The 12,903-nt window shown below is 45.1% G+C and overlaps 1 protein-coding gene across 2 annotated transcripts in view; it reads left to right on the top strand.

Moving 5' to 3' along the window:
• madd (MAP-kinase activating death domain) overlaps positions 1-12,903 on the top strand; it is a 75,923-nt gene that overhangs the window by 48,259 nt on the left and 14,761 nt on the right. Inside the window, exons 16-23 of one of the 2 annotated variants that reach the window (XM_083653104.1) lie at positions 227-338; positions 1,338-1,524; positions 3,049-3,199; positions 4,002-4,205; positions 8,104-8,207; positions 9,134-9,217; positions 10,919-11,077; positions 11,197-11,317. In XM_083653104.1, coding sequence (XP_083509230.1) covers positions 227-338; positions 1,338-1,524; positions 3,049-3,199; positions 4,002-4,205; positions 8,104-8,207; positions 9,134-9,217; positions 10,919-11,077; positions 11,197-11,317 — 1,122 coding nt within the window. The remainder of the gene's footprint in view (positions 1-226; positions 339-1,337; positions 1,525-3,048; positions 3,200-4,001; positions 4,206-8,103; positions 8,208-9,133; positions 9,218-10,918; positions 11,078-11,196; positions 11,318-12,903) is intronic. The other variant, XM_083653105.1, reaches the window with a different exon arrangement.

The raw sequence follows: 12,903 nt of genomic DNA, 5'->3' as shown, positions 1-12,903 counted from the left end.
TACACTGCTCTGTGTGTGTGTGTGTGTGTGTGTGTGTGTGTGTGTGTGTGTGTGTGTGTCTGTGTGTCTGTGTGTGTCCGTGTGTGTGTGTGTGTGTGTGTGTGTGTGTCCAATCCACTTTTACCAAGTGCTCTCCTGTCGTAGTGTGCACAGTTTGCATTGTATGATCTTGGTTTGATCTATGGTGCGTCCACACCACCTCATTGTTTTGGCACTCCCCCCCCAGGCGCACGTGCACCAAGGGCACTAGTGGACCAGAAGTCTTCGGTGATCAAGCACAGTCCCACGGTGAAGAATCGAGAGTCTCCCTCTCCTCAGGGTCGTGTCAACAACACTAGGTAACGGAGTACTTACAAAGGGGCCACTTCCATGTTACACCTTGCACTTTACAATCTCTTGTCATGACATGTGTTACTTACGCGATAGATCACGACAGGCCGTGGTATATGCTCATTATACCACACCTAAGGGTCGCGCTTCGCCCAATCAGATTACTCCATTTGAGAGAGCCGTTTTAGGAAGTCCATTATAGTATACCAGGGGGGTTCCCAGAGTTAAGAATGCTGTGGCCCACTTTGAAATCTGAACATCTTCTGGGGCCCAACCAACCCTTTAATCACAACTCTGATCAACACACGAGACTAAGCTGATGTGTTTCCCCTATAGGTTTTTTATATTATATACTTTTTTATTTCATTAACAGAGCATGTGAACTTGGGCATAAGGGAAATTAATAATCCATCCACATACAAAAACATTTTGGCAAAATACCCAAAAGCAGATTGTCAACATTTTCTACCCCCCTTACTCATCAGAAGTATCTGCATGCATAACACAAAAATGTGATGAGCAACGACAGAAGAAATCAATCCACAAGCTAGTAATGCTAGGCTGTGAAAAATGCTACCTTATCTGTAAAGGGGAGACTGGTGGGTCCCCATTGGACCAATTTTCATTCAGATAAATTGAGCTGAGAGGTCAAGGGGACCCCTTTGAAATAGTTTTCCCTCGTCCAAATGTAACCTCTGTTTGGAGCGTTATTTAGCCCCCTTCCCGACAAGCTAGCATGTTATGCTTGGTAGCAATGGATGCCTTAGGTCTTCTAGTTTCTTCTGATAACAGGATCTCCACTGTAGCTTTAGAAATGACCCTGCTACCGCCATTTGATTGCCTGTGAAAATCGGGAGTGTTGACAGACCACTTGCAGTACCTCCACGGCCCACAGTTTGGGAATCACTGTAAATACACCATGTCCGATTGGTTTTAGAGATCATGCTTGTAGTAGGCTGAATCTGCTGAATATGACTCAACATGTTGTTGTTGTTGTTTTTATACAGTGAGAACCAGCAGTTCTTGAAGGAAGTAGTACAGAGTGTCCTGGAGGGCCAGGGAGTCGGCTGGCTCAATATGAAGAAAGTGCGTCGCCTGCTCGAGAACGAGCAGCTGCGTGTGTTTGTGCTGAGTAAGCTGAACAGAGCCGTCCAGTCGGAGGAAGACGCCCGACAGGACATCATACGTGATGTGGTGAGATGCTCCTTTCTTTCCCCCTAACTGTGAAAGTGATCGCCTGAAAACAGATCTACAGATTTGCCAAATCTCTAACTAGTGAGGTTTCCATACCAAATTTCAAGCTGAGAGAGAGGTCGTCATATCTGTATTACCTGATCAGCCCGTGACGTCAGTCAAGCCCAAGCGTGACGTCAGGCATGACATCAGTTGTCCTCAGTTCATGACGTCGGGCATGACGTCAGTCCTCCCTAGTATATATAGCAAGGGTTCTACGTCACCCCCCACTCTGGCGGATCACAGCAGCAGCCGGCATCGCGGCTGTTCATTCCCCCTGAAACCATCCTCTGAAGCCGTCATTTCACCCCACCCACCTCCCCAGTCCACCACCAACGAGTCTTGACTCGTGGAGAATCCCGGGGGGGGGGGATTCTCTCTAGCCCAAATATGCCGCCCTCTCGCCTAAAGAGGAGCGCCATCTTACAATGGAGTCATACGCCAAAGTACTTGCCATGCACGCCACTTGCTAAATAAAGTCCCTTGTTAAACCTTACCGACCGGTCTCTCATGATTGAAATATCAGTGTTGTGTTGTGTTCAGAACTTACGAACAAAATAATTTAAGAATCGCCCGTTCTGAGCAGAAAAGGCTTTTTTTTTTATGTCTCTCCTCTTGTGTTCGTACAAATACATTGTGTTTTAATTTCCTTTTCCCGAAAATCTGGAGGCCCTAATTTTATGCCGGTACAGATTTTCTGCTCGTACAGTGACCTTGCACTGGTGAAACGGCCAAGGGCAAAAACACTCCCAAGTTTACAAACTCATCAACTGATTTGGACCAGAGCAAACAATCTATAGTTGTGAAAATGTCCTTAAAAATAAACTTAAAGGAACACTCCACCGATCTTCAACCGGCTTTGTCATCATTACAAAATCAGTAGTATATCAGAAAATGATAAACCGTTTTGCAGCCATTCATTTAGTTTGACGGTTATTGAGAGTTGATTTGAGTTCAGCTGTGGACCAGTGATGGCATTTGTGCATGAATGACATCACTGGTCCACAACTTTCACTCAAATGAACGCTCAATATCTGTCAAACTAAATGAATGCCTGCAAAACGGTTTACAGTTTTTCAGAGTGTGAGATTATCTGCAAAATAAATCATCATTGAAAATCGGCGGAGTGTCCCTTTAAAAATATGTTCTAATATGATCTGCCCTTGGTGGAATATTTGAGGTGCCACATATTGACTTCTTATGACTCCCGTAGAAGGGCATCGGTTTCCTCTTGGGAGGATCCGGTCTAGACTGTCCTCATCCATTACTAAGCTGTCAGTGTGCCACGGCAGAGAGCTCACTGCTTCTAAAGGGGATGAGAGGAGCTGAGTCGATTGGCCATGATTGACACCATTCCATACCACTCTGACTGATCCCCACCCCTTTAACACCTGCCCCTCATGGGGCACCGCCACCATAAGGTGCCTTGTGCTTTTCCATTGCTTGAAACCATTACAAAACCTTGTTTCTATGCTTTGTTACCAGGAGGTGAGCAGAAAGGTATACAAGGGCATGTTGGACATCTTGAAGTGCACAGTTTCCAGTCTGGAGCACTCTTACACCAACGCAGGCCTCGGAGGCATGGCCAGCGTCTTCAGCGTACTGGAGATAGCACGCACCCATTATCAAACCAAAGGTAATATTCCGAAAGATCCATTCATGTAGTGCAGGTATGCAAACACATGCAGCGTTTGGGTTCTATGATCTAGTATAAGACATTGTTTTTTTTTTGTTTTTTTTTGATAACTCATTTTGTCAAGTGTTGAAACAATTTGTGTTGAAAAATAACCACAGTGGACCTGCTTTAAGCTAGACATTTCTTAGCATGCTAGAGGTTGACTATCACAAACCCACTACAAAAGTCCCCCCCCCCCCTCCCTGCTGTAATAGAGAGCCAAAGTGAAACGTCACTTCCTGCTTCAGCACTGTACCAGAGATTTTCATCCGCCATTTATTTTCCCATAGACGTTTCGAAAAATGCTTATAAAAATTGTTTTACTTGGTCAAACCAAACTGTTCAGCTATGTTTAGAAGGAGGAGAGACCACAAAACATAAAAAACTGCGGATTTAAAGAAAATATTTTTTCTATGTTGTTGTTTTTTGTGTTGGTCCAAGTGAAATGTTCTGTGGTCTCTCCCGATTCTAAATATAGCTGAACCGTTTAGTTTGAACAAGTAAAACAATTTTTTATAAGCATTTTACGAAATGTCTATTGGAAAATAAATGGTGGATGAAAATCTCTGGTACAGTGCTGAAGCAGGAAGTAGGCAGCGGTCACTTTGCCTCTCTATTGTAAAACTTGATAATTTGTCACTGTTTTCACTCTTTCCTCCACCACTCCCCCTCCTCCACCTACCTCAACTTCTCAATTTGACTTTTCTCTCATTTTGATGAACTCTTTTTCTTTCGGCCCCTTGCTTTTTGGTGCCCTTGGTAGACCCAGACAAACGCAAGCGAAGCCCCACAGACAGTGCTGGCAGCCCGGGGAGTAAAGAGAGTCCTACTGGGCGCATGGAGACTGCCAGACCCCAGGGCCTCCTGCACGTGCCTCACCTGCAGGTGCCACACCCCGCGTCGGGCAAAGGAGCCCGCCATTACGATACCCGGAGTCTGAACGAGGAGAACTTTATTGCCTCGATTGGTGTGTACACCACTCCGGCCCCGGTTGCATGCGCGCTGTGAGATCCCTCCCCCCCCTGCCCCAACAAGCTCATCAACCTCAGTACCCCCCCCCCCCACCCCCCCTCCTTATCTCCCAGCATTTAAGATCAATCTCCTTCCACTTGTCCTAGAGAAACTCTTGCAGGTTTGGTAATATTCCACACACTTTGACTAACTTCTGGTGATATTCACTCAGTGGGCTTTCTGGGAAAAATATTTTTCCGGCATCGGAAATGTGGTGAAAATATAATCCTTTGTTTGTTCACCAGACGCTTAAGTGGTTTTTCCACGTTTGGTAGTGGTTTACATTCATCAATTTAAAATAAAAATTTTAAGTTCAAAATTTGGTTAAAATATTGCCCCCTGTAGGTTCCCGGAGAAGTGTGTGGAATATTAGCCTGTCCCTCCAGGCTGGATTGCGTGTGTTTGTGCCCCCCTTTGCTTAAACATCTGTGCCCCCTGTTTGCCCTCTTTCCTCCTCTGGAGTTGCGTTGTTTGCCTCTCAGCACCTTGGATGCATGTCTCTTGTTTTTCCTCTTCTGATACCTAAATCTGCAGTACTGGCCGAGGGAGACCGGAGGTACGTAGCATCGGCAGAGAGCCGGTGCTCGTCTGTACCTTTTACTGCAGGTTTTCCCGCGAGGCGTGCTGTAGAAATGGCAGCTCGCCCAGCGCGCAGCATGGAGGGTGGATGCATCACTCCCCTGTAAACAGCCCCAGTAAAGTGGCAAATTTCCACCGCACCAAAGATGTCGCGTTTCCATTGGCTGCAAAGATGTCGCGTTTCTATTGGCCGACTAACTTGGGAGGGGGCGGGGGAATTCTCGGAAATCCTGCTACTCTGATTTTTCAAGAATCGGTCTGGGTCTGTATACAGGGGACAGGTTCAGTCAACCACCCTCGTGATACCCTCTCCTACCCGCACCCCCCTCTCGTCCTTCTAGAAGATGCACCTTCAAATTCTACAGAATGTTTTGAGACTTGCACCCCCCCCCGGCTTCTGCAACCGCTCCATTCCACTCGCTGGCTAATCGCGGCCTCTCATCCCCATCACACGCTCCTCTTTTTCTGAAGATGCCATCTCTCGCACCCTTGTTCTGGAGAGCCAGACGAATACAATCGGCGAGGAACTGCCCCTGTGGTCAGAGCCACCAAACCTCACTGACATCATGGTGTGGCTCTCCAGGACTGTGGGGCCAAGAGCTTTGGATGTGTTGTAATGTTACCCTAGTAGCTGTACCAACTTGACAAGCAAACGCGAGTTAATTTTGCCCCCCCGATTTAAACACGGCTACATGCAAGCATTACAAGACATCTCCATTCAATAATGACAGAATTTCAATGATTTTTGTTTTTTGGTTATAATTTTGTAATGCTCATCCACCATACGTGCCTACTCAACCAGCTCTCTGACTCTCTCTCTGTCTTTCTCTCCTTGCTTGCAATGCATCTTGGGTAGAATTGTGGAGCAAGCACCGGGATAAAAAAGCTATGGAAAAACCACAGAGTAAGAGACTTTTCACACACCAAAGAACAAACAAACAAAAAAAGATTGGGATTATTGCTTAAATGCCAGCTGTTGACGTTTTCCACCCCTTTCTCTCTCCACCTTTTCAAACGTGTTTTTATACAGAAACAAATGCAAAGGACTTCTACGCATGTCAGAATGGATACAGTCTTTAAGAAGTATAGGTTTTATTATTTGTATGTGAAATGTATAAGATTATGATTGGGTCATTTTCAATTCGTACAGAAATTGTTCATGAGATGATTTGGTTAAAATATTGCCCCCTGTAGGTTCCTAGAGAAAGTGTGCAAGTGTGCAACATGAGATTTTCTCACGTTGGTTTAAAATTATTTTGTACTAACTGGACATGACATGAGATATAATATATATATATATATATATATATATATATATATATATATATATATATATATATATATATATATATATATATATATATATATATGTATAACATGCAGGATTGAGGTAGTGTTGCAATTCTGTAGTAGTATTTAATTTGCCATTTGTCAAGAAGGATCCAGGCATTTCTTCCTGATATAGGGCTGAGAGAAGTTGTTGGATCCTCGTTTTAGTTTCATACATACTTGGCATATTTGTCTTACAGCAAAAAATAATAAAAAATGACTAGATGCCAGTTAACCTTGTTAAATGAATTGCCAAACAAAAGATGGGCTTAATCTACCCACTTTTTGTGGCTGTAAGCTGAGCAATGTCTAGGAATGTGGTGGCATCTGGAATACCAGTGGTTTCCAAAATAGGATCCAGAAACCTAGAAGCTATGTGTGGGAAGGTACTGTGTAAGGAATGATGTTTTCTCCTCCACTTTTATCTCTCCACCTACACTATAGGCAGTTATGTCATTCTGTACGATATTGAACAGCAAAAGAGTTCTCAGATGTTGCTATCTGCCACAAAGTCTTGAGGTCTGTCTCCTAATGCACATCTGTTGGGGGTCCTTGACATTAAAAAGTTGGGGTACCCCCATGCTATAGTTAATGGTTCAAGCAAAGCGTATGTTTTTTTTCCCTCCTTGCATCAAGATGAACAGCGAGGAATAACCTCCATGTCCTACTCTTTAACCATATGTTTTACAGTTTCAAGTGACATGCTGTAAATGGTGTATTTACAGCCAATATTCCAGAATTTGCTGGCGTATTTAAAGTTTCATTAACATTTTTTGCAAAATGCTGCAAAGAACTGAAAATCAAGAAGGTCTTGAGCAGTGCAGCGGTAGATTCCCTGCCTACCAACACGAGGGTCGCAGGTTCGCGCTCCCGTGTTACCTCCGGCTTGGTCGGGGCGTCCATACAGGCACGATTGGCTGTGTCTGCGGGTGGGAAGCCGGAATGAGGGTGTGTGTCCTCCTGGTCGCTGCACTTGCGCCTCCTCTGGTCGGTCGGGGGCGCCTGTTCGGGGCGGAAGGGAACTGGTGGGAATAGCGTGATCCTCCCACGTGCTACGTCCTGCCGGTGAAGCTCCCCGCTGTCAGGTTGTAAAGAAGCCGCTGGTAACTGCACATGTATCGGAGGAAGCGTGTGTGTGTGTCTACGGCTCTCCCCAGATTGGCAGAGGGGGTGGGGCGGCAGGGGGAATTAGCCAAGTACAATTGGCGAGAAAATGGAAGCATCCGCCAAGACACCATATCTACACCACAGAAGGTGATACCTAAAGTAACAAATGGGAGGAATACAAAAAAGCGCAGATGACAAACAGAAAAGGTCTCCTTATCTTGACTGTCCATCAGTATGTCTGCATGCCTAACTGCCTGTGTTTGTCTTTTTTGTGTAACTTGGGCCACATTTGCAGCATTAACTCAGATTTACTGTCGCGCTCTTGCAGTTTTTGTTGTCATCTGTAATTTGTTCCCAACTTTATCGCACTCTCTGCTTGCCCCTTTGTCACTTCTCTACAGTATGTGCTCTCCGAAGCTTACTTTATGTGTTAGTTATTGTATTATGTATTAGTATTATTATACAAGTAAAGTATTACATACGGAGTTGTGTAGACATGAAATAGAACAGGTTTTCTTACCTCTTTTGAACATTTAAAAAGTTAATTGAATTTTGAATTTTTGAAAATTTTGTTAATTGATTTTTTTTTTTTTAACCTAGATGCATTTTAAGGTTTTTAGTTCTTGAAAAGACAGATTCAATGACTTGCTTTTACAGATGTTTTGCTTTGTCACAACTGTTAAGTGTTAATGTGGAGGCGTGGGCACTTTAAATGGACAGCATCAGTGTTGTAACTGTGGTGGCTTCTGAGTGGTGCGACGACGCACAGTGAAGGTAAGAGTTCAGTATCTATGAACATGTTCATAACAACATGCTGAGAGTCACGTCTGTCCCCACAGGGTCAGAAGGAGGCAAGCAGCAGCGTCCAGAGGTGACTGACGCAGACGAGAAGAAGTCCCACATCAGTGCTGATAGTGGCCTCAGTGTCAACTCTGGATCTCAGGTTTGTTCCTACTATTATATACACTGTAAAAAAAAAAAAAGTTGGACGTAGTGAGTGTGATGTCACCCCTTGGTTTGTGGACTCGGGTTTGGAAGCCTCGGTTTTTGGCCGCTGCCGTCTTTTTAGAGCCAGAAGTGGTGTATTTGTTGCCATATTTGGACGAGAGGGGGGTTTCCCAGAGCCACAGTACCGCCTGCTATTGGTCCGTGATCAGCGAGATCACTGGACAGGCAACCTGTCACTCATGACTAAAACATAGTCTTTTTTTGGAGGAGAAACCTTAGTTCAGATCACTAAAGTATGGCACTGGAGCACACGGATCAATTGTAGATAAGGTTTTTTATTTAAAACAAATGTTTCGACGCAAGTGCGTCTTCATCAGAGTCATGACTCTGATGAAGACGAAGAAGATTGCCCTCTCCTGTGAGCACCGGACCAGCCTGCTGGACTGTTTGGGTGGCTCGCCTAACTTCATCCTGTAAAATAGTTGTTGTTTTTTACCGTCTATTTTACTCTAAACGGGTGAGTTATATAAAAACTCAGCCCCGTTACAGTTTTAATGAAAGGTGAAATTACCTCTAGAGACTCCCAACTGTTTTTTGAAGCAGTCTGTTTATTTCTGCTGTAAAGTCGGGCATTTTAACATGGGGGTTGAATGGGGAACAACTCCCTTTTGGAGCCAGCCTCAAGTGGCCATTCGAGGAACTGCAGTTTTTGGTACTTGTGCATTTTGGCCTCAGTGCGACGAAACGAAACTGCCCCCCTCGGTTCCTACAAATGTCTGCCTTGCACCTCTGGCGCCCTAGAGACATAAACTGTGATTGAGTCAACTTTGGAAGCAAAGATGCAGGTGACCAGAATCCCCCTGACTTTGTTTTGACCCTCTTGACTTACTGAACTCTTTGCTCTTCTCTGTGGCTTTGCAGAAGAGTGACACAGAGTCCGTGGCGAGCTCTGAGCCGGCCATCCTGACAAGGAGCGCCAGCCAGGACTCTGAGGCCAGCACAGTGGTAGGGCACAACCAGCACACAGATGATACACATCACTCTTCTTATCTGTTCTAACTCCATAATAGTACTTTACGGCAGAATCTCTTAACGTTCCAGGGTCGTATGTTTGGCCTGCAGCATTTTAAATCCACTTTCAGTTCCTTTCCGCTAATATCGAACAAAAATCAAATCAAAGTAAAAAATGAGGGAGGCAGGTTTAGCCTATCGTTAACACATTCACTGCCAGCCTTTTTTTTTTACTGTAGGTAGCTTTTGCCAGAGGGTTTTTTTGAGGATTCTGGCTCATTTTACAAGAGCCAAGGATAATTTTCTGCTTGGAGTTTGTCAACACAAAGTTCACAAAAGTACTAATAGAATGTGTGCTTTCTCTGTCTAAAAGAGTTAGTTTGTAGAGTTAGTAGTTATGTAGATATTAGCCGTTGAGTACAGCATGGTTTCAGCGTCTGAGACAAAAAGATGAGATAATCGCAGTTTTGTGAAATTCAATATCAAACAGTCACTTTAACCATTTATTTTTGGCATCAGTGAGACATCAGACATAAACAATATAGTTCTGAACAGTAATTTCCTCCATAGCAGCACCCGCACCCCCTCTCCTTACAACTCCTCCCTCCGTGGGCGTGTCTGGTGGATTTCAGCAGCGTTTGTCAGTCACAAGCCAGTCTCTCCTGCCTGTCTGAGCAGTGAGCAGCAGCCTCCCTCTCTGGCGGCCCCTCGTCGGCGAGCGTGGATGTGGCTTAATCCATTCTTGGATTTTCGGTTGAGAGCTTTGACGAAGCCTTGTGTGACTCTAGGCTTTATGCTGCGCGCTTCAAAGTGTGCTTTCCACCCAGTCCACCTTTGGAACCCCCCACCGCCGTGCGCCCGTGTGAAAGGTTTTCGCCTACAGTATGAGAATGAGGCTCGTTCGCTTCTGGGTCCTCGGTTGAGCTCAGCTGGAATGCGTGCGTTTCTGGCCAAACAACACTCAATAGTCTGAGCACCGTCGCCACTCAGTGGGTCGGCGGAATGGATTGCACACGCCCGGCGGCTCTAACAGTATAATAGAAGATGCAAAAGGGCCAGATCAACGATCCACCGTCAAAAAAAAAAAAACGATTTTTTTGACGTATCAATACGTCGCTGGCAGTCAACGGTTGGATTCTGCTTGACGTATCAATACGTCGTTGGCAGTTAACGTGTTAAGTGTGTCTGTTCTGCCCCAATCATTGGTGGCACCTTCCATTTGAGGACCATAATTAGTATTATTAGGTTATGGATTGAAAACAGTAGCATAAACAGATTTTTGTGCACAGAATGTGTGACTATGAAGAACATGAATACTAAAAGGTGCATTATACACTACCGGGCAAAGGTTTTGACACACATTTTTCTTTATTTCTAAAGGTTTTCACTAATAATAAAGACATAAAATGTATGAAATAATCGTATTAATATAAATGGGTGGCAGTAAACTTTCAGAAAACAAAGTGCAAAATTACGCACGAAATGAACGCAGCATACCAACAGAAGACTTCGTCCGCATGCATAATCGGTATTTAACGTTGAGCATAATTGGGCCTTACGCCTTTAGATGAAAATGGCTTTAAGATAATGAAACTCATAGTACCTTCAATCAGGTGTGACCAAACTTTTGACGAGTGATCCCACTCCACATCTCCATTATATTGCTCTGACACCCGGATGTCTGACTTGTCTCAGATAAGCAATAGCTCTGGAGAAACCCTGGGAGCTGACAGCGACCTGAGCAGCACCGCGGGAGACGGGCTCGGAGGGCGGGTGGCACCTCATCTGGCCCAGTCCAGGGGGACGCTGTCCGACAGCGAGATCGAGACCAACCCAGCCACCAGCTCTGTGTTTGTAAGTTTACCAGTCGTTTGAAGTGAGACGTAGAATATTCAACTCTGGGGCGTGGGGTAACGTGAGGTGAATAACAGTTTGGATTATGGCACGGCTAACACGAGCGTCTCTTTCCCCAGGGAAAGACCCACAAGCTGAAACCAGGTGCAAAGGAACCGGCACCGGCTGTGCAGAAGGGACCGCCTGCCCCGCCCATGGAGGACATCAGTATGAGGATATACCTTTGCGAAGGCCTGCTAGGTATGTGCCACTTTATATACTGTGTAGTTCAATGAAGAAGGAAGTCGAGCACGCACATCCGCTCAGTGGGTCAGGTGCAGGGCCCATCAGCTCAGTGGGTCAGGTGCAGGGCAAATAAACGATAAACCTGAAAAATAAAGTGATGTCCGCACACCGAATATGCTCCTGCTCAGAGTTGATTGACGTTTCGATCTTACAATCGTCATCAGAAATTCTGATGACGTTTCGATCTTGTGATCTTCAAGATCATAAGCTCAAAACATCTCAATTTCTGATGAAGATCGTAAGATCGAAACGTCAATAAACTCTTACCGGGGAGCATGTTGAGTGTGCGGACATCACTTTAGTTCCCACTTTATATAGTTAACACATTATACTGATGTCATAAGCAGGGAACATTCATATGCATAGTGCAGGATTATTTTTCATTTTCTACTCTTCAGAAACTGTGTAGAAGGATTTGCTGTGTTGCGATTGCCACCATTGAAGATGATCTTTTAATCAATTGTATGTTTACTTGTATGTTTTATGATCAAATTTAACTCCTCAAGTTAAATCTGTATCTCTAAATATCACGTGTGAAAGCAAAACGCGAAATAAATGACACACATGACATTTCAACAGACACACACCCCCACAATCACAAGTCACAGTAAACGGGTCATTGCTCGACCTACTTGATCGTGCTAACGTACAACCAGCTCAGTGGCCTTGTGGTCTGAGTGTCCGCCCTGAGACTGGGAGGTCGTGAGTTCGATCCCCGGCCGAGTCATACCAAAGACTATAAAAAGGGGACCCATTGCCTCCCTGCTTGGCACTCAGCGTCAAAGGGTTGGAATTGGGGGGTTAAATCACCATGTGATTCCCGAGCGCGGCGCTGCTGCTGCTCACCGCTCCCCCAGGGGATGGGTCAAATGCGGAGAACAAATTTCACACATTGTGTGACAATCAGTGGGACCTTACTTACTTTACTTTACACATTTTCGCTGGAAATGTCATTCTAAGCGTATTGCCAAGCTGTACTGTAGGCTATGAGGTGGTGAGTAAACGATCCTGGGTCATCTCTTGTTTGTCCTGGCTCCTCGCTCGCTCGCTCGCTCTCTTGTTTTTGCCATTAACCTGCTCACCTCTTGGCCTAACCCCCCTCCTCCGCTCTCCTGCTCCTCTTCTCTCCCGCTGCGCCTCCTGGGACCGCCCTCCAGGGCGTGATAAAAGCTCCATGTGGGACCAACTCGAGGATGCTGCCATGGAAACCTTTTCTCTAAGTAGGGCAGGTTATAACCTTTCGCCTCTGCGCCTTTTCTCATGTGTGTGTGGGGTGCATCCGTTGTCCACCCGGGCTAGCTGTCCTGTCTGTGTTTGTGAAGGATCTGCTTTTTTGCTTTTATTCACTGAATTTCACATCTCTCTCTGTCCTTCCTCCTGTGTTTAACATGAGATAGGGGTGGGCGATGAGAAAATCTTAATCGTTACTGGTAAAAAAAAAAAAATCATGATTGTGGCCATCATGATGCAATAGTCTACAATCCATGTGTACCGTAATTTTCATTCATTACTTTTGCTATAGCTGTTAGTATTCGCTATTC

The sequence above is a fragment of the Poromitra crassiceps genome (genome assembly GCF_964638095.1).
Source record: "Poromitra crassiceps genome assembly, chromosome: 16".
In the NCBI taxonomy this organism is placed as follows: Eukaryota; Metazoa; Chordata; class Actinopteri; order Beryciformes; family Melamphaidae; genus Poromitra; species Poromitra crassiceps.
Note: the sequence above shows the minus strand (reverse complement) of the source record. Positions and strands in the feature narration are given on the sequence as shown.